At 27.6% G+C, this 27,679-nt stretch overlaps 3 protein-coding genes across 6 annotated transcripts in view; 1 reads left to right on the top strand and 2 right to left on the bottom strand.

Moving 5' to 3' along the window:
* The window catches only part of LOC100302321 (uncharacterized protein), a 16,699-nt gene extending 3,787 nt beyond the window's left edge, over positions 1 to 12,912 (bottom strand). Inside the window, 3 exon segments of the mRNA NM_001162434.1 lie at positions 5,585 to 5,838; positions 12,080 to 12,262; positions 12,574 to 12,912. Of these exon segments, the coding sequence (NP_001155906.1) occupies positions 5,585 to 5,838; positions 12,080 to 12,153 (328 nt within the window). The 5' untranslated portion in view covers positions 12,154 to 12,262; positions 12,574 to 12,912.
* LOC100166862 lies at positions 12,565 to 27,679 on the top strand. Of its 4 annotated transcripts, none has more exons than XM_016800686.2 (5): positions 12,565 to 12,699; positions 24,202 to 24,304; positions 24,394 to 24,612; positions 26,195 to 26,338; positions 27,145 to 27,679. In XM_016800686.2, the coding sequence occupies exons 2-5, from the start codon at positions 24,235 to 24,237 to the stop codon at positions 27,210 to 27,212; spliced, it is 501 nt and encodes a 166-aa protein (XP_016656175.1). In that variant the 5' UTR covers positions 12,565 to 12,699; positions 24,202 to 24,234; the 3' UTR covers positions 27,213 to 27,679. The 4 variants fall into 4 exon arrangements, with proteins under 4 accessions (XP_016656175.1, XP_029343993.1, XP_008178358.1 ...); XM_029488133.1 differs by having other exon boundaries at positions 12,585 to 12,699; positions 24,209 to 24,304; XM_008180136.3 differs by lacking the exon at positions 12,565 to 12,699 and adding an exon at positions 23,325 to 23,912.
* On the bottom strand, positions 15,096 to 23,088 carry LOC100162773 (helicase SKI2W). Its single transcript, XM_001947983.5, has 19 exons — positions 22,388 to 23,088; positions 21,944 to 22,120; positions 21,703 to 21,868; positions 21,260 to 21,474; positions 21,026 to 21,193; positions 20,566 to 20,678; positions 20,209 to 20,440; positions 19,873 to 20,132; positions 19,511 to 19,805; positions 19,319 to 19,429; positions 19,022 to 19,253; positions 18,670 to 18,947; positions 18,156 to 18,289; positions 17,156 to 17,407; positions 16,822 to 17,038; positions 15,897 to 16,050; positions 15,638 to 15,822; positions 15,442 to 15,570; positions 15,096 to 15,377 (listed from the first exon to the last, which is right to left on the bottom strand). Exons 1-19 carry the CDS (start codon positions 22,412 to 22,414, stop codon positions 15,177 to 15,179), a joined length of 3,546 nt encoding a protein of 1,181 aa, XP_001948018.4. The 5' UTR covers positions 22,415 to 23,088; the 3' UTR covers positions 15,096 to 15,176.

A 27,679-nucleotide genomic window follows, 5' to 3' on the forward strand; every position in this document is an offset into this window, starting at 1 on the left:
GATGATAGGTCAATTCACTCTAAAATCAAAAATGACAGTATCCCTATTGAAACTAGCAAACAAAAAATTGCTATAACGTACGTGTGTAAGACGGAGACAACACATGCGGGTGCGACGTCCTCTTAATGCGTCGAATCGATTCATTTATTATTAAAGGGGAACGGAAAAAAAGTCGCGGGGAAAAACGTATCCGGAAAAAAAGTCTCGGTCTTGAAAATCGGTATCGCAATGATGACGAGTTCAATATATTCTGTTGTATGATAGACGGGTTAGCATTTCTCCCACTAGAGTTTGTTGAAGACGGTTTTGTCATACTTAAAAAATATTGTCCCAGTTGGAGCTGAAGATTTACTTTTATATTTCGACCATACATATGTAAAAGGAAAATTTCGCCCAGGTAGACCATGTAAAAATAATATAGTATAATAATATAAAATAATATAATATATTATATAATATTTGAAATTTAATAATTAATTTATACATATATAATAACAAGTTTATAGGTTTATCCAGGGGCGGATTGGCCTATCGGGAAATCGGGAAACTTCCCGATGGGCCAGTTCTTGTGAGGGCCGGCAGGGCCGGTATAATTATTATAATATATTTACAAAAACAAATTATATTTTTATAATTTAAGCATAAAATATATTAAGAAAATCAAATACCTACGAAGGTATTATTTTTAATATCTTAAACTATTGCAATTCATAGAAGGAATTTTGGTATTAACACTATTTTCCCTACAATTCATGCTAATGTATTATTTAGAAATCTGTGGTATTGGTATTTCATTATTTATTTTTTATATTGTATGGTAGAATTCAGTTAGTTGCGTGATAATATTGATAACCTTATTTTATCATTATTTATGTGTATTTTGATTTTGAACTTTTTTACATAAACGAGTTACCGAGTCAGTTACAATATTTACAAACGTGTGTTTAGTGTAAAAAATCAATTGAACTGTGCAATTTAAATGATGTGTGAAGCTGGTGAAAAACGAAAAAAGGGTGGCGCTGAAAAGGTATACGAGAAAAAAAGAAATAACTGTTAATGGGAACTATTTACGTGGAACATTGTTTTAGATTTTCAATCTTAAGCTATAAAAGTCGAACATTTTATAAATTTTTAATTTGATAAATTTTGTCTTAATTCGAACTTTAAATGCATGTGCGCCCATGTAATTTTAATATTTTTCAATTGCTATTGTAACAATATATCAGAAGCCTTGTATTAAATTTTCACGCTTTTTGACCCAACCAATAACATTTTATTTTTATTTATAGAAAAAAAAACTAAAAAAATTTAAATTTAAAATGTTCCGTAAAAAGATCAAAGATTTTTGAATATAGATCAAAGATCAAATTATTTTCAAAATTGTATATGGTGTATACAAAATGCTAATATAAACATTCAGTGAAATTTTCAAGTATCTACAGTCATTCGTTTTTTAATTACAACAAAATAATAAAACCGTTACATGAGAAATTGAGTGAATATCAAATGTAAAAATATGAATTTCAAACGCCCTTAAAAATTTAATTTGACTTTCTTCTAGACATTTTTTTTTTTGCTTAAGGTAGAAAAATTTATGAGGAATCTTGTATTACATTTACAAATCTTAGATTTAAAAATAAAATGTTTTATGAATTTCTAACTCAAAATAATTTGCAAATTTTCGTGATTTTTCCATATTTTGTCAATATTTGAACTTTAAATGCTTATAAAAAAAATTGTGTCAATGGATTTTTAATTTTTTTCATCTGCCTTTGAAACAATATACTAGGAGCCTTCTATTAAATTTTCAAGCTTTTTTAACCAACAAATAAAATTTTTTTGATATTTATAGAAAAAAAAAGTAATAATATAGTTCAAAACAAATCAAGATATTTTGAAAATGTTATCGTGTATAGAAAATGCTATAAACGACCTGTGAAAATTTAATGTATATATACGTTCATTTTTTTTAGAGATACACCAAAAACCCTAATCAATTTTGTGGAAAACCGATTTTGCGGAAAATTTCCCGTTTTTCCTTAATTTTTATGTTGTTTTCCTTAGCGCTTTTGAAAACTATTGGAAATTTTAAATTTTGACCTCCTCATGCATCAACAATATTCACTTTCCCATCGAACAAGATACCGAAGTTGAAAATCCAATCATTATTTCGACTACTTATCTTACACAGACCTGTAAGAGTTATTGTTTTTAAGCTATAAAACCTAGTACATACTTATAAAGAAATTTTTTTTTCACTAAAAACAAACAGCCTTTGCGTTAGTATTTCGCTTTAAACTGGTTGTACAAAAAAGTTTCAAATAGAAAATTATATATAGTAGATATTAGACCCAAAATGATTTTTTGAATATTGAATATATTTATTAAATATACAATTAAAAGTTTAACCCTGATGCCATACAACCCGATGCAAAAGAAATCCACCGTCCATAATATAGGTTGAGTTAGAAGTAGGTATAACCAGTCCAACAAGACTTAATTGATTTAAAACAGTGGAATAATGCGGATTTATTAGTTTTTCGCATACCTACTTCATTAAACAGAGCCAAAGAGATAATTCAAATTCTAAATATTCATTGTATTGTTAAAAAAAGAAGGCGTATAAACCTAACAACCGGCTTTTTCTTTGAATCATTTTATGCATACATACATCATGCTATAAAAATTGAATATTTTATAAATTTTTATCTACAAAATCATTTTTTAATTTTAAATGCTTATCAAAAATTATGACTAGATATTTTTAATATTTTTCAAATGATATTGTAACGCAATATATCAGGAATTTTGTATTACATTTTCAAACTTTTTTTTTAAACGAATAAAATTTCATTGACATTCATAGAAAAAATTGGAAACTGAAAATGTCCATTAACACTTCAAAACAAATAAAAATATTTTGAAAATTTTATCGTGTATAGAAAATACTAATATAAACAACCAGTGAAAATGTCATGTTTCTACAGTCATTTGTTTTAGAGTTACACCATAAACCAAAATCGATTTCGTCAAAAACTGATTTTGCGTAAAAATTCCCGTTTTCCCTTATTTTTTTTTTCGTTTTTGACCAGAGCTCAAAAGTATCATTCTATCAATCATGCTCAATTTCATGTTTAAATAATTATATAATATAAATGTGTACGAGTTTTTTCTCAAAAAAATCTTGCACAATAATTGTTATTATATAATATCTAAAGCTAGGCCTTAGTGCATTACTATCCGTCCTTTATGCTTTACTAATGTAAATAATATTAGTTTTTACAATAAAAAATACCTTGTTAAATGTTTGGTTTCAAAATATGTAATAAACTCCTATAATGTTGTTAATAAGATTAATTTCATAAAAAAAACCCATTTAATAACACAAATAATAAGATAAGGCAATGTTTGTTTTAGATATTGTTGAATAGAATGTTCCATAAAAAAATCAACTAAAAACAAACTTATTCCAATTATAACAATCAAATAGTAGTTAAGTGTACACATTTTTTTGAACTGTATTTAATGACTAACACGTGTTATATATTGTCAATATAATATTATTTAATATATATGTAGGTAATATAGGTGGGAATATCTTTTAACAATTAATTATTAAGATGAGTCAGGCTAGCGAAATAATATTTGCTGAGGTGACACTAATATTTTGCCATATAACACCGCTGCATGTGCACGGGCAATCATGTCATTGAGTGATTCGGGGGTACCATAGGTTTGACAATTGTACGCGAGAACTGAGAAGCGACAGTCATAGTACAGGATAAGTATGTTTGTTTAACACCCGAATAAAAGTGTTTTTCTGACCTGAAGTTTGTTTGAATATTATTTTAAGTCTTCTACATTCTTACCTTTTAAAAAGGGACGGTGCAGGGATATACAGTTAACAATAAAGAGACTGGCAGTAACCAAATGATGCTACAGTATATGAAATTCTGATGGTCATTCAGGATACTGTTAAAAATATCCCAAGTAATATCTTAATAATTTATGGGTAAAGGAGTAAACTAATGATTAGGTATCAATTTTTGAATTTAAATGACTATTAACATTGATTTTAAATTAAAAAAATTCTTTAATTTTATATTAACCTAATACCTACCTAATAACTAGGTCCTGAATTTTAATACAATGCATCTTTTTTAGGGTGATCCTAGACAATGCTTTCCAAGTACATAATTTTTTTCATAAAACAGATACTTCAATGGTTGAACTTTTATTTTGCATTTTTTGTAATTTTGAGTTTTAATGCATATTTGTATATCATACGACTTTAGTAGCAGATTTGATTCTTCTAGGAGAGGGAGACAATATCCTTTTGGTCCAATAATTCTACTTCAAACTATTTACACGTTTAGGTATATATAGAGGGAGAAACATGTATCCATTAGTACAATTTGTGATTATAATTTATAAATACTCAGAACTTCTAATCGAGTTTTCATCGAATATCGGTTTTTTTTTCTAATTAATGTAAGTAAATTATTTTAAATTAGGTAGGTGTAACAAATAAAATATCGCATTAAAAAATTAATTTTATATGTCAATTTTGAAGGGCATTATTGCAGTAAATACATTTTTAGCCATTTTTTAGAGCATTTAAATCTGGGCCCTATTAACAACTAACATTAGATTAGATAATATTTAATTGCATAATACCAACAATACATTTCATCAAAAAATTATGTATTCATTATATTGACCTTGATAATGGTTTGACTGCTAATGGACTAATCAATGAGTAATTGTAAAACTATTCATCTTTAAATTTAAATATTTTCAAACACATTACATTTAGACTTATTTTCTCCCTTTAGTTACTTTGTTATAACTAGAAACATTCCAAAAGCATTTCCTAGAGTTGGTAACCTATACTATTCCCCCAATATTGTATAGCTCTACCCCCTCTTTACTGCATCAAATATAAAAGAAATCATTAGTTTGGTTAAAATTATCTGATAATTATAATTAATGTTAGTAATTCTTTGGGTTTAGTTATATAGTAAAAATACATATGAAAATATAACCTACTGATAATTTAAAACTATATTTTCAATTTAAATATATTGTATTGAAGGGCATAAGTGATAATGTTATATTTTAATGGATCCGGATGAGACTCCCCATAAAGCATTAATCATGGAATTTTTTTTTTGAACACAGTTAATTAGAAAAATGTTATAACATAGACATACATTAATATATTATTATATATTTAAGCTGAAACTAAAAAATCTTTTTAGGCCCTCTTTTTTTTTGTAAAATTTCTATATATAGCCTTGATTGTAAATCAAAATGGCTAGGGCACTAACTTTATAACCCATATGCAATTCTTTAAAATTGTTGATAATAATTAATAAAATCTTCAATACAGTGGATTCCACATAATGTGGGCACCGGTTAATATGGGGAAAATGGTCTGGTCCCAACTCCAATGTATACTAACAAGGTTATTTCGGTTTATATAGCCAACCGCCTTATGTGGGCAAATGTGTTTGGTCCCAAAGTGTCTACATTAAGCGGAATCCACTGTATTTTACCTTAAAAAATAAACATAATAACTTACCAGCACAAGTATTTGTAATGAAGCGTTGACAAGCAAGTGTATGTCCCTTAAATTCTGGTGTTTCCGTAACAATTAATGCTGGAGGCATATTTTTTAAATTTTGAACTGTTTTTTCTGCTAAATTTTCTTCAGTTGATTTATTTTTAGTGTTATCACTGCGTTTTTGATTTACTGTGTCTGGTTTTAAATAACGAACCAAAAAAAAGCTGTCATCTGTTTCTTCTGGAGAAAATGATGGTTGGTCTAGGTCATATCTAAATGAAACATTTAAGTTATAAATATAAATTTATATAAAACAAATTATCAGTTAAATGTAATTACATCAAGTAGTCTACTCAATAACTCACTTAAAAATTAATAAAATCTGAAGAGATTGTAAATAAAATTAATTTTAATAATCAGTCACGAATAACTACTTGAAAAATTATATTTTTCGTAACATAGAATTTTATGTCGATCATGTATTCTTATGCACATACATGTGCTATTGTAATTAGTTATTAAAGGCTTAAGTATTTTCAATTTTGTGTCACGCATTGTGCATTCACACTTCATTATAAAGTTAAATATGGTTATTTAGTAGATATTAGATGTATATAATTTAATATTAAAAACTAATTCAAGGAGCCGGAAAGCTTTATGATAATGAAAAAAAAGGAAAAAATATATATATTTATTGTATCTTAACACTTGACATAATCTTTTATATTTGTCTACCATGAATGTGAAAATGTTACCCATCAGTGGATCAATGTTAAATAACAAAATAACACCTCGCTACAAACTACAGATTATTGCAAAAGTATCTAAACATTTTGAAAAGAGTATGGTCAATGATTAGTTATATATTAATATATTTTGCACACATAGTGCCGCTGTGTTCCTATGATTCATTAATAGTAGAAAATCAATATATGCTATACTCAAATGGTCAATAGAATGCAAGTTGGCGGCACCGAAAATCCGTCTATTGCGCCTATTCACATAACTTTACAAGTGCAAGTACCGCCTGTCAAACGTCGTCTCTAGAATGCTCAGCATTGCCGTTGTATAGTGTATACATGTAAAGATACCTGTCCATGGTAGGAGAATTAAGATCTCAAGACTGCGGATCACATTCATTTGGATGCGCAAGAGACCGGCGTTAATTTGGTGATTTGGGTATAAGTAAGTCTTAAACTAAAATATATTATATTAATAAATAAAATAATGGTTAGGCACTAATAACTAGGTATGGAAAATATATACGTAACATGCACTATACAAAAAGTACAAAAATATACATAGTTTAGTTTTTAGTTGTTGGTAAAGCATCAATTTAAAAAAGAGTATGGCTATGTATGTGCACTATAGTGAAATATTGTTTACCACCGATAATAAATATAATATAATGCCACATAATTCAATACTTATAATTTAATTAGTTAGTTAACTACTAATTAATATTTTCTTTGTAATTGTATACATTTGTATAATGTAAATATTTCAGTTTATTAGGCAAAAAATAAAAATGATATTGATAAAAAGCTGGTAAGTGCATATCGCTCTGCTATACAGTAGATTACGAGTGGGTCAATATATAATCGATTGTATTAAACTTGAATTAAATGATATAATATCATTGTATAAGAAAATCGATTCTGTGCAGAGACGGTTTGTCTAGTTTAGATACTTTATATTGTTATTATTCATGATCGCCTGTACCTAAGTTGTTAAACTTACGCATTAGAAATTAAAATCCTATTTTTAGCAGTTTTTTGTAATTTGTCGGTGGTCTATCTCGTGGCATTAAATAATTATTGAAAAAAATCAAAAAATGAAGTATCATCTTAAGTATTATCTTAATCCAATTTGCTAAAAGATAAGGTACTATATGTTGAAATTAAAGCACTCTTTCTGGTAGAAATTCTGTGTACAGGATGAAAATAAAAATAATAAACACCATTGTAAAACCACTAGCTTCCTCGCTCCGCTCATAATCTAAAATATATCATTGGCCAACATACTTCAACCAATTTAAATTATATATATACACAAAATATACTATATTTACCTAAAACAGAAATAATGTATAGAATTAATTTTGATTGAATTCTATTGAAAACTGTACCAACAATACTCAATTCAGAATAAGAATGCCAGAATGCCTACTCGCCGGCGCAGCCCCTCCCATTTTCGCGATGGTGGACATTGAAAACAACAACTAACATCGGTTTCTGACAATCGACAACCAATAATCTACCTGGAGCACCTGGAACTGCTCGAGGGGTCCAACTGTTGGGGCGGACTCATTATACATGCGCAAAGAAAGTTGGCATTCTTGTTCTGAATAGAGTAAATCCATTAGTTGTTTTATATTTTATTTCAATAAGTTATATTTGATTCTCATTCTATTAATTGACAAATTTCAGTAACACTGAATAGTAAAAATGTGTATATATGTTACCGGAAATGTTAACAATTTCTAACAGCGGAAGGGAATGATATCATTGCATAGGAATTATCATAATTTCAGTAGTTTATTAGGCAATGTTATCACGCATTGCTTTATACTATTATATACATAAGGTATATATTGTAAATATAAATGGTAAGTAGTAAGTATATAAAAGTTTCGCACTTTCAATGGTTAACCGTACAAAGTGACCGGAAACCGGTGATTATGATGCTGCAGATCATGTGGGACCAACTTTAAAATGTAACTTTTGGAATTATAACTGCTCGCAACATGCTAAAAACCATTATACTGCCACTAGTCAATAGTGTCAGTGTTCTAAAAACATCAGGTGGGGAAATGACTGATATCGATAAAATGGTTGATTGGAAAATCTCATGGCTATCGCATAGTTATTATCAGCGGATCATTTGACAAAATTTTTATATTAAAACCACCAAAAACTAAATGAGCAGAAGAAATAACATATAACTTAAAGGACATTTATGCAACTTTTGGAGCGCCAGCAATTCTACATTCCGATAATAGGAGAGAATTTGTTAATAGTGTAATTAATGAATTATATACTATGTGGGGTGATGTTAAAATAGTGAATGGAAAACCAAAACATAATCAGAGTCAGGGGTCTATAGAATGTGTGAACGGGATGTGGAAGATATGTTTGTATATCTGCATCTAGAATTTGCAATTCTAAATGTCACGGAAGTTTGGCATGTGAAAACAAAAATGAGTAAAAATGTAAAAAAGTTTAAACAACACAAATTAAAGTGATAAAAAAAAAAGTTGACAACACTTGATTTTTTTTATTGATTATAGATTATTTATTAGGGTAATAGCAGGGTAATTAATAATTATGTTTGATGAAAGTAATATTTAAATTAGACAGATTAAATTAAAATATCTAAAAACATATATGGCAGCTTTGCCTGATATCGTTAGGAAATGATAATATATACTAGGCCAAAGGTCTTCAAACTTTTTGGACTCACGACCCACTTTTTTAGACCCACATTTTTCACAACCCACGTAAACTTTGTAGAAAAACATAAACAAAGCTAAAATTGCTTAATGCCTATATTGTATAGTAATACCTATTATAACTGAATATACTGTGATTTGATATCCATTATATTATAGAATATAGATTATATAAACTGCATTTTTATTTATTTCATCTATTAAACTTATTTTTTATTTAAAAAATAAGACGTATCGCGACCCAATTTTAAAGCTTACACAATCCAAAAATGGGTTGAGACTCACCGGTTGAAGACCACTGTACTAGGCAATGATATCATTTCCTTCCGCTATTAGGAATTGTCAACATTTCCGATAACATAGATATTACTATCATTAATCATGGTACAATTTTTTTGGCAGATAAAATGTTTTTTTAGCATTATTCGTTATTAATATAATTAATACACTTAGGTACCTACATGTATATTTAATCAATGTTAATATTAACATTATAAGTTATAGCACTAGTTTTTATAACAAGTATACTTAGGTACTATACCTATCTACTCTATTCATATTAACAACAGAAATCCCCCCACAAATTAACCATCTGTGTAAGAATGCAACACCGCTGAAAAGAGTAGAAATCTCTGATGTCCATAACTTTAATAACAGTCTCAACAATAACCTCTCGCATCATTAAATCTGAAGTTCATTATGTATGTATAAAATGTTGGATTATAGTCTGTAAAGTTAGTAATAGTAAAGTATAATATTATGTGCTTGTGAACATAAAACCAAGACAAGGTTTGACAAAGGAAAATGTTAAAAATATTGGAATTCCTCAACAAAGCATTTAAATGAGTCACAATATATTTATTAATGTTTGAACAAATAATATCAAGAGTATTTTAGGCGGACGGTTATGACCGCTGTGTGCGCCACTATTGGGTAGCTGAATATAAAGAATACATATTATACTTGAATAGCATAATTTTCAACAGCTTGAATCAATGTATGGTGAACACGAAAATAAAGTATTATCAGATGGTAAAAGTTAAAAACATATTAAGTAGGTACTGTTATTGTTATTATTATTATAAACATGTAATGTGACGTCTACAGAGTTATCTAAGGATGGAATTTAATTATTGTTGCATAATATAATTTTTTACAATATAAAATTCAGAGAATTAGATAAGTAAACAAAATTTAATAATACTTATTAGTATATTATTAATGCTTGTACCTAGTACTTATAGTTGGTTAAATGTTTTAAAATGTAATTCCTAAGGATTAAATATTAAGAATTTGATAGTTTATATTCATTTTTTTTTTATAATTTATATTACTAAGTTTTATATAAAGTATAATATATTTTTTTGTTTCGATAAAAATAGAGACATTATTTTATTCAATATATCTTATGATTTTTTATAGAACAAATGTTTGTATTATAGGTATTAATTATTACTTACTAATAATTTATAACATAAAAAATTTAATTTTTAAATAATATAACATAATTTGTTCAATATTAATGATTGCTCATGTTTGATATTTGGTATATTATATAATAATTTAATATTGATATAATAAAAATATCAAATGTTAACTAATAGATAAAGCCAAATCACAATTAATTCTTTGGACCTTCCATTATTATCAGACAAGTTATCTTGGTACTATTGTACCTATTTTTATAAAATAAAAATAAATAACATTTTTTTTTTTCTTATTAAGTACTCGTATGATTTATGAAGTTAATGTTTATACTTTTTACGTTTTTATTGTAATATATTTTGTATTTCTTTTTTTGTTGTAACTTATAACCCAATTGTTTCAATCTAAATTCATTAAGTGTATCAATCTTTATACCCACTTAATTATTCTCTATTCTCCGCAAGTTTTTGCCGACGGAGTGTATGGCGAAAACGTTGTGAAAATACAGTTCACTGTAGTTCTACAGTTTCAAGTCACAAAACACCACAGTCTATAGGGTATAGTGGTAACCTACACTAATAAAAAGTATTATTATTTATTAAATTATAATACATAGATTAATTGTAATAATATGTATACCTACCTATTATAGGTATACATACCTAAACAACAATTTACAATTTTATAACCATAAACCCTAGAAAAACAATTGTAAGAACAGAATGCTTTATATTCAAAACAACTTACTAAATGTTATAGGAACATCTTTACTAAATTAAATATAAAAGGTATCATTATTATCATCCAAACTATTGCAATTAAAATATTAAACCAAACTTATACAATTAGTGACAATGTGAAAATACCTTGCATCATAATATTATATCTTGTTTAATATAAGTATAGGTATTTAAAGATAAACAAAGGAATGCAGTTATTTTAAAACAGAATATCCAGGTTACTGTCATTAATAGTATTCTAGTTAGAAAATTGATTGGTTTTAATATAGGTACACAGTACACTATTTACTTGTTTAAAGTTGACACAATGTCTGGTCAATAAAATAATTTATAAAATAAAAACGATCGTAACAATATTACCAAATCATCCAAATTTTTCATTTTTATTAGTAGGTATAGCACAGGTCAACTAATAAAATGTACAGCGGACAGCGGACTTTTATTTCACAAATCATGATAATCATTTGATATTTCTAGTTTCGTCTATATGTGACTTTCGGCGTGACAACGTTGCACAAAAATAACGTATGGAATCGTGTTATGAAAAAGGTACCACCGATAAGCAGCGTACGCAATCGTATTCTACCCATAAATATACCCTGTTCCAAAAGAGAAGACACCAGGCGGCCACAGACAAATCCGGTTTTGCTACATAAATCTGGTGTCTTCTCTCTTGGAACAGGGTATATATATAGGTATCTATAGTAGATCACACACATTGTGCACTACCATCATTGTTCATTTATATAATGGTCCTTTTAAATTTTTAGTTTATTTAGGTACCTATTAAATTGCAACAAAAAATATACCTACTTTATAATTTACTTTATTATTTAAGTATTTCCTGATAGCGAATATTAAATTAATATTACATTATTACTACATAAACAAACTAACCGATCGTTTATTTTAGATTTCATCCATTGACGTATCGGAAACCCAGATGATATTGAACGATCAGCTGAACTCATGTTGATGGTAGGAATTGATTGACTAGAAGACGTATGTGCTGGTTATTGAACGCCGTTGCTGGATATATGATTCTGGTTAAGAATACGCTTTGGCTATGACACAATTTGACTGAGAAAAAAAAATAAAAAAACTTACCAAAACATTATTAAAAGGATCTGTTTAATAGGTAGAGGTAGGTACTCAATTGAATAATAATAATAATAATAATAATAATAATAATGAAACATTGCGTACTGACTAAGTACTTAAGTACTAGTTGTTCGTAATAATTACATGGGATTTGGATGCGATACAATATTATTATTATTATTATTGTTCTTTGGCCTTGATATACGGTGTGGAATAAGGCCAATACGCAGAAAGACGGCAAGTTCGGGTGCGTCGACAAACAAAATTCGAAGGAAAATGCACAAACTCACCATTAAGTTCCTATGATGCGTGTAGACCATCGATGCATGGCTTTTCATAATTTTCATAACTCTGTAGTCTGGTTCGCAAAGATCGACCGAGAGTTGAGACACTGGTGGAAACACAACGAGAAACGAGTAAGTAATAAGCAGTGTCACAGCGAACACCGTAAGCTAACAACTGAAACGTTGTCGATTTCACTGAACACTGATTAGTGATTACGAATATATAATTGATTTCATTTATTCTGTGGTAGAAGCACGGTAATAGATAAGACTGTCGTGGGTAGTAGAACTCTGAGCAGCTGCTATATTAAAATGTTATTTAAATGCACCAACTTACTGCAGACTGAAATTTACAGTTTTGCCAGTTTTGCGCATTTACCGAGACAAAGACGGTTGTCGAGGGTGATTGTATTATCATTGTAGGACGCAGTCTGTTGTCTCAAAGAAGATGCCAATCACGGTCAGGGATATTTTTATTGTTGTTATGTTTTGCGACTTGCGATTTACAATTTACAATTTCAAACCATTAAAATTTGAAATATGGAATGACTAAATTGACTTAAATTACTCATGGCTAAATAACTAGGTATGTGTATAAAATAAAGACCTATAAAAGTTATTTAGCCAAGAAATTACTTAAATGACTAATGACCAAATGGTTTAATCGACAATTATATACCATTGTATGGTTCATTCATCATTGGTTCCGGCGGTAAGCGGGTCCGCAATCTGCACTTCCGCGCTGAAGTACCTATTATAAAGTATAAAAGGATCCTCCTCTATAGATCGTGGTTAATACTCCATAAGCGAAACATGTTTAGAACATTTTATTTTATTAGGACTGGCTTTTCTAAGCTTAGAATGTGTTTCAATAACATAGGTACAAATATATTATAACTAATTATAATTTGCATTTTTTTTTTAGGTTTTTAGATTATTTAAATGATTTTTAAGGTATTTTTTGAAGTTTTTAGAGCATTTTGTTTTTATTTTTCTTTAATGGGATTCGATACCGTGATTTTCTATTTTTGTCTAACACACGCGCGACATTGTATTTTAGACGTGTTTTTTGCCAAACATTGCTATTGATTTATTGAAGTGATAAGAATGAAAACATTAAACAAATTTGAATTTGTTGTCAATAGTTTACTAAGTAGACTCTACTTGAAATCGACTTTCTCATGTTTGATATTATCCCCTAAATTCCTAAAAATGTCATATCAAAAAAGAATATTAAAAAATGGTCGTATTTTAATTTATGGAGAAGTTAAAATCAAAAAATCAAAAATGTGGGGAAGTCGATTTCGAGTAGACTTGTAGACAAATTCAAATATTATGTTTATAGAATTTTTATCGCTTCATTAGATCAATTGGTATGTTATATTATATGTTTGAAAAGAACCAGTCTAAAATCCTATGTCGTATGTGTTTTAGATAAAAACAGAAAATCACGGTACCTATCAAATATAATATGTATAAGAAATTAAACATTTTTGAAAGCCTGGGGGGGCATGGCCCCAGTGGCCCCTCCCATGGAGCCGCGCTTGATGTCAGCGCACTATTTGTTTTCTCTCTCTGGCCAACGCGCAACATAGACAAAACGCATTCACGCAGAATAATTTTGAGTAAGTTTTTAAGTAATCTTAGAGTAAAATTACCCATTGTAAAAAAGAAAGGATAATATTTTTGAGGGAATGATATTACGATATGTCTAAATATTATTTCAAAACAATTTAAACATAATTTAAATTTACAAAATGTTTTTGTTTATTTTGAATGTCGAAAACAAAGTCAAATAACATTAAAATAAAAAATCGATGTATTTCCCTCAAAATATTATTCTATACATTTTTTGTAATGGATGATTTTACTCTAAGATTACATAAATACATAGAAAAAAATGATTCTGTGTTAATGCGTTTTGTCTATATTGCGTGTAGGCCGGAGAGAGAAAACAAATAGTGCGCTGACATCAGGCACGGCTCTAAGGGAGGGGCCACTGGGGCCATACCCCCCCCCCAGGCTTTCAAAAATGTTTAATTTCTTATACATATTATATTTGATATTTCTCCTTGCGAACATTAAATTATTATTTAAGATTATTGAATTAGATACCTATATCTAACAATTTTAATTTACCTGAAAAAAAAAAAAACATATTATGATATTAATATGTTATGTGTATCATGTAGAAACGTATCGCCCGACCCTAGACCATGTACTAATTAGCAATTTGTGGAAAATACCATTATTGGTCAATAATCATAAGTCATAACATTGAAATTTGTAACATATTAAATATTATTTTGTCGATAGACGGTTTACGTATATATTGATGTATCAATATTGATGTGGCATATAGCATAACGACATTACGACAAAACACGAAAAATTTAATGATAGTTAAAAAAAAAATGGCTTCTCCCCTAGGTAAGTCTCCGAAGCTGTGCCTGGCTGACATCCTCTAAACAATTGAGAGAAAAGTTATGAGTTAATTTCTCTTTGAACAAATCAAAAACTTACAACTATTAATTTTAGAATTTATGTTTATTGTCAACTTGAATAATATCATAATATTTATAGTAGATTGTTAAATTTTTTTTTAAAAATCATTCCATGTATAAAGATGGAGTGAATACAATATTTCTTTTGATTTTGTCTAGTACTTCTTGCATTTTTTCACTTATTTTGTTAGTACCAATCATTTTTGCTGCATTTTTAATAACAGTCAAAATTTCATTCAATTGAACTATGCATCTGACTATAATCCCTTCTTGAATATCTGTTATTTCCATTATTTCAGAAAAAGGCTAAGAAAAAGCAAAAATAAAATTTTAAACTCGTTGAATGTTACCATTTATTTAGTTTGGTTACCTTTTCTTGAGCCCATAAATACAGCACTTTTACTAAATTAAAGTTGAGATTAACACGTTCATAGTTGCTTAAATAATTTGATTCGACCATCTGAATGTAATCATGTTTTTGTTTTATTAAATTCATTCCCTAAAAATAAAAATAATAGTTTAATGTTTAAGCATTATAGAATATTTATTATGTCATTAATATATACATTTATCAAATTTTGTTCTTTAATTTGTTCCAAATCAATATTTGACTTAGATTCACAAACTAAACACGAAAGAACAGCAGCAATTTCTTCTGGTTTCATTTCTTCAAACATATTACATAATAGTAGTTCAGTGACTAAAAGTTCATGTGATCCCATAGTTGCAGCTACATTTCCTTTTTGGGTAGCTGAAATTAACAAAGTTTAAGTACTATACATTTCTATATCTATTAATGATAATTGTTAATTAATGATTACTAACTTATTTCATTCCTTGGATTTATATATTTTAATTCTTTGAGAATTTCAACTTTACTGATATATTCATTATATAACTGTAATGCTTTGTTTGATACTTGGTGTTGTAATTCTGCTATTCTTTCTATTCTTGTTTGATATTCATATAATTTTGAGAACTAAAATTTATATTTATTACAAGCTAACGTATCAAATTTGTGTTCAGAAAAACCAACTTAGTGTTGTTGTGATCTTTGGTGTTAGAGTATCATCAAACTTAAAGATACATAAACTGTGTAAGTAGGTTGGCTTTGTTTTACAATATTTGGGTATTTATAAATTGTAATATTTTACGTGATCATAACTTGCATAAAAATTTTAATATCATAACAAAAGCCAACATAAAAACATAGATAATGTTCTTAAGTTTGATAATTGGTTAATTCTATTACTTAAATTAACAACACAAATTTGGTACTGCTAAATGCAAATCTGGTATGCGTGGGTCCGAAAGAAAACAAATGGTGTGCTGCTGACATTATCTTAACCTTTTTACTGCTCCACACATACTATTACATCCAGACATTTACATTGTTCACTGTTGTAGACGTACTATTATGTTCCTGTATTTATAATATCATCATTTGCCGGTAACCATACAACTTAAGGAAACCTTGGCTTGTATTATTTTAACTTAAATAATTAGATTATAGTGTAGCAATGAAAAGGTTAAGAAAGTTTAGTAATAAAGTGCATGCTGGAATGGTATAATTATAGTGACCTAATTCTAATTATTTCAAATTTCTTATTTATCTAAACTGTCTGTATAATGTATATCCATTCATATAATATGTAAATCATATTTAAATGTATAAATGATTGTTAGTTAAAACTATTATTAACAAAAATAATTCCAATGGAAATAACATAAGTATAAAAAACACACTTACGACATCTTCAAATGCAATAATGTCAGACAATTCAATACTGTACACTCGATTTTCCAAAGCATGCATATGTAACATAGTTCGGTGTAATTCAAAATTATCAATTCCTAGATCTAACAAGCTTAGCACAGAATCGTCATTTTCTGCTCGATTTAAAAGTAATGTTTTTTCTGATAGCATTGTAATAGCTCTCAGGCAGTGTGTAGAAATAGCTGCATCTCTAAATAATGTTAAAATTCTTGATTACGATAAATTATAAATATGACTTGTAATAATTAATACTATCAATTAACATGGAATTGATACATTTATGAAAAATATCCTTTATTTTACATACCTAAAACGTTCATTTTGTCTCATTTCCCAATTTTTTATAATTGAGTCAATATCAAAATTACCAGAAAATTTAGTAATAGCAAATATTGAATTTGAAGATATAGTTAAAATGGTATGAGCATTATTAGAAATTACATCTAATGATTTATCTAGTAATCTCCTTTTTTTAGATAAGTAAATAAATTTATACCAAGAATCCATTTTATTGTCTGATTCTTCATTATTTACCTTATCATTGCCCAACACTAATACTCTAGAAAAAAAGTTATTACACTAAATATATATAGAGTATCAAGTGATTCATTCATTCATAAATTCATCACCTTTAAATGTATAAACATTTTTGAACTTTTTTTTTACAAAATCTGGTCATTAAAAACTTGATCGAAAAAAAATTATATTTTCTACTAGTTTTAAGTTATTATATATATATATATTATTTTTTTATAATGCAAGAATTTTTTCTAATTTTTGTTCTAAAGAAAATATGTTTCTTAGATTTTTGAAGTATAAAAATTGGGTTTTAAATAAGTAGCTATAAGAATGTAGTATTCAGATGAAACAACATTTTGCGGAGTAGCTATCCTATGCCACTCAATTCTATTCATCAGAACTTTAAATTTAAATATTTAAAAGTTATAAGTGTTATAACAATTTAATTATATTAATTTAATATTCATTTGAAAACTTAGTTATATATCTTTTTGTACTTTTTTTTTTTTTTTTTACTGAATGCTTTAGGGTACTATCTTTAAAATTGACTGAAAAAAATTATTTAGTTTCTCTACAAATGCCTAAAAAAAATCCAATAATTGGATATCATGATAACAGAATTGTGATCACTGATATAAAAGAAAATAGGTCGTCAAGATAACCAATAAGTACCAAGTGTTACTTCAAATTATGTAAAAAAAATATTGTAAAAAATATTTATACTTTTCGAGATAATGAGTGTATAAAGAATCACTGAATGTTATAAAAATGTTAATATATTTATTTACCGAAATTCTTTTGGAATTTTTTTTGGGTTGCTTGATAATATAATTGCTAAATTTCCAATATAATGCCGGTGTGTAATAATGACAAATCTACCAATTTCGCTGAAACTTTTACCACTTGCAGCATAAAGTTTATCCTGAAGTTATAACTTTAATATTACATCTATATTTTTCTTTATGCACAAACAGATATGTATGTTATAAAAAATTAAAAATGACAACTAAATATTAATAATTATAGGTGTCACTTATACCAGGGTGTGTTGTTTAAATAAGAAACTATTCAAATTTTGAATAAAAAATTGATTTAAAATTTTTTAAAAATAAAAGAAGTTTTTATACTAGAATATTAAACATTTTATAAACTTTCGATTTATAGATATTTTTTATAAACAATAACCTATTATTTTATTAAAAATGTATTCATTTGAGCATACATATTTCTATTGGTGTTAAAGTGAAGAAATAACTTTTTTCAAGTTAACCTTTTTTAAAATTATTTTTTTATTCAAATTACCCATTCTTCATTTCTGCAGTCTAAATATTCTTTGGCACAAAGATAGAATTCTTTTACAATTATATCTTGCTTTCCTGTTGGTTCCCAATTATCATTTCCATGTATTATTTTTAAAGAATTTAATTCTTCAGTATATTCATCTTTTTTTTTAGCTCTAGCAGCTTCAATGAAACTACTACCTAAAATTTCTTCTAGAGTTTCAGAATTTTTTTTTTTGAACATATTCAATATAATAGAATAACTGACTTTAAACTGAGATTCTAATTTAGCTGATTTACCTAAACAAAAATCCAATGTTTTCAAATTGGTTAAATATATTTTCATATACCTATTGTTTTGATTAAAAACTAACCTAGCATCATATTTGTCAATTCTCTGTCGTTAGGTAATTGATCATTTGCCATTATTATTACTGTACCACTATCATCATGACCTCGACGACCTGCACGTCCTGCCATTTGAGTGTACTCAGCCGGTGCCAAATTTCTTTTTTCTATACCATCAAATTTGTTAATTGCTTCAAATACCACTGTTCTGGCTGGCATATTAATACCTATCGCAAATGTTTCAGTGGCAAATAGACACTGTAAATTTATTCAATATGAAATAAAAATTAAATTAAATATATTTTTTTTGATTATTCAATTACCTTAACTAAACTTTTTTGAAATTGCATTTCTACTATTTCTTTTAGTATTGGTAAAATTCCACTATGGTGAACTGCAATTCCTTGACATAATAATTCTTTCATTAAAACAACCTAAACATTATATAATTTTTAATGTTGAAATTATTATCTAAGCTCTATAACAAAAGTATTAACTGAAAAAACAATATTTACTTGAGGTAAAGCTCTGTCTTCAGGTTTTAATTTTTTTATAGCATCATTAAAAAAATACTCATTTGCTTGTGATTCTTTATTATTTAATAAAAAATTAACAGAGTTTTTTAAAGATTCTGCCATCATATCACATTTTTTTCTGGACAAAATGAAAACAACTACTGGAAACAAGTTATTTTTGTCAAGAAATCTCAAAAAGTTGACCCATTTTGGTTTTTGATCTTTGAAATTCTTGGATTCTTGATATTTTTTTACTTCTTTATTTTTTTTTAATAAATCTGCAGCTTTACGATAGCTACAAATGTATTTCAATAAGCAATTTAGTTTTTATATTTTTACATAAATATGTAAAATATACTTACCCTTGAATGAGAAACCCACTGTCTGCTTTTCTAATTAGATGCATATTGTCTTTCATTTCCATAGATGTATTTGAACCAATATAAAGATAATGTTCAAGAGGAACTGGTCGATAAAGAGTAAATACAACATATATCTTAGAATCACGAGTACGGCCGATCCAATTGGCAAAATCAATAACATTAGTGACGGTAGCACTCAGCATAACTAATTTCACACGTTTGGGTAGCATAATTAAAATTTGTTCCCAAATGTGACCTCTCTATTAAATAAAATATATATTATTAATTAATCAGCATAATTATTAAATAACCAAGTATATTTTCTAGATTACTTACATCTCTATCATTTACATAATGAACTTCATCAAGAATCACAAACTCCGTTTCTTTAATTTTATCTGAATCACTATATAGCATTGAACATAATATTTCTGTTGTAACAATAAGACATTGAGCTTCTGGTTTCACTTGAAAATCTCCTGTAATAAGACCAACATCTCCAAATTTTTTTTTGAAATCTCGAAATTTTTGATTGGATAATGCTTTTATTGGAGATGTATATATGCATCTAAATTATTAGTTGAAAATGTATTATTTATATATTTCTAAGAGGATGTAAATATCAATGTAATATTAGTAGTAATTTTAAAAGAATAAATATAATGAGGATAGTGTACATGATAAAATATTTACCTCAATTGATGTTTTTTAGCAAGTGCTATAGCATATTCTGCAATAACAGTTTTACCTGCTGATGTATGAGCTGCTACAAATACACTACTTTTTTCTTCCAATTTAAGTACTGCCTATAAAATAAAATATTATAGAACGGGAAGATTGAATTCATAAGTAAAAGTGTATTACAGTGGGGTAGCCAGGATTATGAAATGGAGGAGGGAGATTAAGTATAAATTAAACCAAGTTTTTTTACAGTTTTCGTAATTAACATAAATAATATATTTATTAGAAGAAAAATATCAAAAAGAAAGGTAGAGGGGTTAAACAACAAGGCCAAAACCTCCCTGGCTACACCACTGGTGAATTATATATCTTATAATTATATAATTATATAACTATATAATTATATAATTTAGAATTTACAATAAAATATTTTTTATTCATAATTCAAACTAAATTATTAATTAATACTTACTTGTTTTTGAAATGTATCTAATTCAAATTCCCATTTATAAGCAGGATCAGGTAATAATTCGTCAAAGTTATCAATTGGTTTTGAGATATCTAATTCTTCAACCCACTTTGATTTAACTAGAGCTCTTTCTGCATTTCCAGTAATTTTAAGAACAAAGTTTTCATCTTTCTATTAAAAAGCAATCAAGATTAAACCTTTTTTTAATTCAAATTTATACCGAATACTAATAATAACCTTGATGTGATTAATTTCATCTATTGAAATTGGTTCTGGTGTAGTATCTGGTTGGCTGATTATTTCTGGTACTTCATCATCCCAAAATCCTCCTACATCTTCAGTCCATTCATATTCTGCTGTTGTATCAATAGTACAAATGTTCATAGATGTATTTTGATCATTTTGGTTTATTTTCAATTTGTTTGACATTCCTGGAGCTACTGGTAAATCATCTAAGAAAGCAGTGTAATAGATATTAAAATAATTGCAATATAATATGTACAGACACGTATATGAGTGATGAGGGGGGGGGATCAACATCTTCCGAAAATTAAGTTGTATAATTTATTTATATATTTAGACTATGAATTTAGACCCCTCTACCTGATTTTTTTTTTTGTGTACTTGCCTGTATATGTCAATTATAATTTTTGGAATATATAAATTTAGGAGGTACATACTAGGATCAAATTGAAATTGAAACATGTTATCTTCATGTTGGTTGACAGTACATTGATTGTTCATTGATTTTAGACAAGGTATTAAATTACCATCAGATTGAAAAACTGGATCATTAATAACTTCTTCATAGCAAACAATTTTACCAGTCTTGGGATCCCTTTCAGGCTGTAGATTAATTATAATTTATTATTTATGTTTAAAAAATTGCAAGTAATAACTTAACATAGCCTAAATACTTACTATTAAATTAGTAGGCATATACTTTACATTATTATCAGCATACAAGGATAGTAAGTTAACGTCTCTTTTTGGCAGAGTTGATTCACCTTTATAAACTGGCATACTTTCTATACAATTTATATAACTTAATAAATCTGCTGGGATGCTTGGCATTATCGAGGTAATACCACCAGGTACCTTTATAAAATTATAATATTTTATGATTAAAATGTATTGATAAATATAAAGGTCAGCAAAATAATATTTGAAAAACTAAGAGAAATATAAATCTAGATCTACAAGGTAGAATAAGAATCCAAATTTGATTTAATAACAGGATTCTAAACAATGTATCTGTGGAAGATATGGCTTATACAAATAAATAGGTATAGATTCAAAAATCTATATTAATATAAACTGTCGTCCATAAAATAAATTAAACAATTAAATAGGAGAACAAGTTACCTCATATTTCATTTTGTAATTGTCCATTTTTTAATTTAGTTAATAACAATTTTTGACATTCTAAAATGTAGATTCAAATTGTAAAATTTGGTTGAACACTTCAATAGTTGAGATTTTAGATTCTAATTGATGAATATAAATGATTGTTGTAACATGAAAAAATCAATACATTGTAAATTATATATAATTGATTTAATTTAGATGGCTAGCGTAACGCTTTTAATTTTAGAAATTAAAAACCTCTGTCAAGAAACCGAATTGTTTAAGTTATAGTATTACAATTTATAAGGTAATAAGTATATTTAATCAATGCTATAGTATAATAGAAAATTATAGAATCTAGTTGTAATATTGTATTATTGTAATATAGTTATAAGATGTGACATGTTTATATAGTCATGAATCATAATTGACTACTGTAAATTGTTTACTAGCATAGATATAAGATAAGTTGTACTAAACCATAGACATAATAAATAGGTATGTCAGCTACTCGTGATACGCATATCTATGACGTAAGCATTTCTCCAAATGGCCGAGCGGTGGAGTGGTGGTGGAGTCTACGGCAGCGGCGGCTATTGCGGCAGTGACGGCGGTGGACCAATGAGAACCGGAGAAATGCTTACGTCACAGTACAAGGCTGGGCGGAGGGTGGGTGCGCGATTTGTTTCTAAACTGGTAATATTGCTGACATACCTATTTATTTTGTCATGTACTAAACTACAACAATACTACTATCATGAACTAAGATATACCTTAGTTATATACTTATATATCTTAGTTCGTGATTAAAACACAGACAAGATATTATAATCATTGAACAATTTTATGGAGTGGAATGACAAGGTCGGCGGGGGTCGGGGGACGGCACCAAGAATGATAAGCACTTATCCGAAAATGATAAGAATGGTTATACGGTGGTTACCCAGTGACCAAATATCGGCGGATATTTACGTTTTTTTTTAGTTCGTTGTCCGAGCGCAAACTTCATAGCGTTTTCGATTTGACGCACTTTTTGCACTCGGTGCGCACTGAGCGCAAAAACGTATTCGATTTGACCAATATTCAGTGAACTGGTGCGGTGTTTTGTATTAGATTTAATTGCACTGACAACTCTCGTGCGCATTTTCTGCTCCGCCGATTTTGTCAGTGCAACGACTAACGAGTGCATTTTATAAATATGAACCGTTTTTCTCGATAACGGGGAACAAAATACGGCGGCCCTATTAAGAATTGTATTTCTTTCCATGTCAACATATTTCGTTTTCCATAATATTACACATAAATGTATTCAATTTATAAGAAACTAATGCAATTTTCATGCAACACATGCAGCTCTGTGCCAGTGGAATTTCAGTGCACACTATTTTGTCAAATCGAAAACGCTATCAGTGATACCCGCGTGACTTAATAACTTACTGATATCATAATCATATTTTCAATTTTGTCCGTTAAAATAATACAATATTGTGAATTGTGGTAGTGCACTAAACGGCTGAACTTCTTTATTGTATTCAGTTCCGAGGTATATTGACCATTGGATTTTCTGTTGATTTTGTTCTATTATTAGTAGACTGCGTATTATTTCGTTGAATAAAACTTATTAAAGTTAAAACCCACAAATTTATTTTTGTCGCTTCGATGTTCCATAGTCCATAGTCCACAATAGTCCATACCTCATTTTCATTCGTGGTTCATTCCGTCTTTCGTCTTCTTCGAGTACTTCGAACTTTCAACTATTTAATTACGTGAAACACGTTGCCCCACGGCACACAATAATTAATAAACTATTCATATTTTATTTAATTCTGCAGTTGCCAGTTATACAGCTGATATAAACTTACAACATGTCTTCAAATACTTATCGTGTTCGTAAATTGGCTTCCATAAACAACGAAAACCCAATAAAAAATATAAGTAAGTTTATACATTACAGTATTAATTAAATACGAATTAAACTTAAATAACTTATTTTGTTTATTTTATTTTTTATTAATATTTTTTAGAGAATAGTTTAGTTACAAATCGCAAAAAAAATGCTTTGCAAGTGTTGACAAACACAGTACAGTCAACCAAAAAGTCTGATGGTAAAGGTATTAAACAATTAAAGGTATTGCCCATGAAACATTTTGAGACAGAAATAAAATGTAAATCGCCATTACAAGACTTCACTAGCGATCCAAATGAAGAGTTTAATCATTTTGATTGTAGAACACAGGAAAATGGTAATTATTAATTTAATACTTTTTTAGTTAGGTATGGTAAATTAAATGAGGTACACAGGGATGTATAGTAGGTATGTATTGTGGGTTTTTCAGATATTAATACCTATTAGGTAGGTAGTAGTTAAAGATTTAAAACAAACAATAATTAAAATGTAGGTATGGAGTCTCCCAAAGAAACTAGACTTTTTATCATCATATACCTATAATACTAATACCTATTGGCCATTACCTAGTAAACATAGAGTTAGTGGAAAATAATAAAAAAAAATATTACTATTTATAATACCCCAAAAAATAATAATTTAACAATAACTAAAACCATAAATATAGGTATACATTTTGTTTGAAAATATTATAAGACAGAAAGTAGTTAAGTACCTAATACAGGGGTCGGCAATCTTTTGCGTGCCAAAAGTTACAATATACAACATTTTCCAGTTTTAAAGAGCCACTAAAAATGTTAGTTTCAACGTAATAGTATTAGCTTATAATTAAATAAATAACTTTAAACACAAAATTAAATTTATTAAAATTTATTCAATTTTTATAATATTAAATAATTAATGTTTGCCTGTGGAACTGGAGAGCCACATGAGGCTCGAGAGTCGCAGGTTGCCAGCCCCTGACCTAATATGATAAGCTAATGATAGAGCTCTTGTGAAGAAAAATGCGTCACTACTACTAACTACTCGTACTTGTTCTTAAAAAATTAATGGAACATGAAACAAATTCAAATTTCTTAAACAGTGTTTGTTTATATTAAAACTAATTAATGATAGTAAATCTGGAGATTCAATTTTATGTAACAAATTAACCTAATAATATGTGCAATATTTCTTCTCAACTCACAAAATGTGAACCCCAGTTGGTAGATTTACAAGTTGTACGAGTCTTAAAATGGGCATATTAATTCATTTTTAACATAATAAATTTTATTTTTTATTTTTACTAGTCAATAACATTATATAATTTGTATAGTTAGATACAATAAGATTATAGGTTAAAAGTAATAAATATGACAGGTTAGCATTATTTGGATGAATGCTACATCCAGGATCCACTCCCTATGATTACTTAATTATTATAATATTAACATACTAATTAAAAATTGTATGTTGAACATTTTTAATGAGATTTATATGCGAAGAATAACTGATTTGACTTGTTCCAAACTCAAGATGAGGTCTGATAAGAAAAGATAATTATGTTCAACTAAGTTCATCTGTATTATAATCTTATACATTTTAAACCAATCAATGAAAACAATTTTGAGTGAAGTTCAGTTAAAATAAATTTAAAAAAAAATAACAACTTGTTTTTGAAAAAAAGTATCAACTAAACTTAATTTTGAGAGTTACTTGTAACTTTTGGAGCACATATTGTAGGTATCTATATAATATAATGGTGATTTAAATATATAATGGAACAAGAGTTTTTATTTTTGAATATATAAATGATAAGTGTCTAGTGTCTATATTAAATACATTTGAATATCCCCTCAAAAATGTACTCAGGTATGCCCTTGTTATACATTATAACTTATAAGATTTTTTTTTTACTACTTATCTTTTATATTTTACAGATGTCTTGCCTTCAAGTATGACTTGTAACATTGGAATGTTGAGTGAATTTTTTGGTGGCAATAATAATGACACAAGTGATTGGTTTCTTGAAGACTATCATAAAATAATGATCCATAAAATCAAAAATCAATTTGATAATTTTGGTAAAGATAATAGATTTTACATATAGTTTTAATTATTATATTAGTATTGTGTTAAAAATGGGTCTCTATTTCCCCTAACTAAACATAGCTTGTAGTTGAAATGCTATACAATGCTGCCATCCAGAATGTTTGAGTGAAGGAAATAGTGCCCCTGGTCGTTAAATGCCATCAGTTCATCACGAAACAAGTTCCTTCTCTCATGGAACAGTGTATAGTAATATACGTGCTTCCTGATGTTGGATTATTGTTTTGAATATATGTATGAATTCACCGTCCCTTTTTCTAGGTTATCTAGGAAATACATTTTTATATTCAATAAGGCTTAAAAAATGTATATATTATTCAAAAACCATGAAAGTATTTTGTTTTGTACATATATATATACTTCTAAAACAAATTATTTTTCCTACATAACCAATTAAAAGGCTATCGAATACAGATCTTTTTTAATGTGGTCATGGAAAGTAACAAAATAAATCTTTCTCTTTTAACTGTATCATACATTTAATTTGGTGACCTCATGTGTGAGACTTTTTGGAATTGTAGACGATTTATTATCTCGCTGATCGATAAGGAACTTATGTACTTATGTTCACACTTATATTAATTTACTACTTATACAATGACACAGTTCAAATCCACGTGTAATATAAACAGCCTAAATATCGCTCCTTATATTGTGCTATGCTCCAAACACCTTAAATAGTTTATATAAACTTGAAGTTACCAAAATAGGTGAAACACTACACTCGGTGAATGTTACTGATTGGTGATTATTTTATGTATATTATTTTTTTATTTTTTAGGAGAACCAGAGATTGATTCCTTTCCCTCATTGCCAGTAATGGATTTTCCAGAAATAATATTTGCTTAAGTAATTTAAGAACGTGGGTTATAATTTATTATTTTCTGTATATTTATTTAAATTTAATGATTTTGTTCACATCATCTATCAATATGATTAGTACAAGTTTTATTTTTTATATTCATTAAATGAATACTTAGCGGTATAAATGACAAAGGATTATTTTCCTATAATAATATTTTTAAAGACTGCTTCTATAGAAAATATAGTTATCAAAATATTAAAATCATTAATCTGAAGATGGAAAATAAAAAGAAATATTGATAAACATACTTTGAAATTATTGAACTATGAGTACTATACTATTATGTTGTGTTGATTGTCAATTTGTATTATTTCTGTATTAGGTATGGTGACAATAGTACATTTATTCAACAGTATTTATGTAAAATTTCTTTGAACATATTCTTAATTATATCATTTGACAACATTTATTATACTTGGGTATAAAAATATATTAAAATGATTACAATTCA

The sequence above is a fragment of the Acyrthosiphon pisum genome, chromosome A1 (assembly GCF_005508785.2).
Source record: "Acyrthosiphon pisum isolate AL4f chromosome A1, pea_aphid_22Mar2018_4r6ur, whole genome shotgun sequence".
Taxonomy (NCBI): domain Eukaryota; kingdom Metazoa; phylum Arthropoda; class Insecta; order Hemiptera; family Aphididae; genus Acyrthosiphon; species Acyrthosiphon pisum.

Excerpts from the sequence above, each read along its gene's own strand:
- LOC100162773 (XM_001947983.5), bottom strand. The coding sequence starts at position 22,414 with ATGGACAATTACAAAATGAAATATGAG. Across the intron at positions 21,194-21,259 it reads ATGAAATTAATCACATCAAG|AAAGATGAAAACTTTGTTCT; the intron begins GTTATTATTAGT and ends GCTTTTTAATAG. Across the intron at positions 16,051-16,821 it reads TTATTGCATTTGAAGATGTC|TTCTCAAAATTATATGAATA; the intron begins GTAAGTGTGTTT and ends TATAAATTTTAG.
- LOC100166862 (XM_016800686.2), top strand. The coding sequence starts at position 24,235 with ATGTCTTCAAATACTTATCGTGTTCGTAAATTGGCTTCCATAAACAAC. Across the intron at positions 24,305-24,393 it reads AAACCCAATAAAAAATATAA|AGAATAGTTTAGTTACAAAT; the intron begins GTAAGTTTATAC and ends AATATTTTTTAG. Across the intron at positions 24,613-26,194 it reads TTGTAGAACACAGGAAAATG|ATGTCTTGCCTTCAAGTATG; the intron begins GTAATTATTAAT and ends TATATTTTACAG.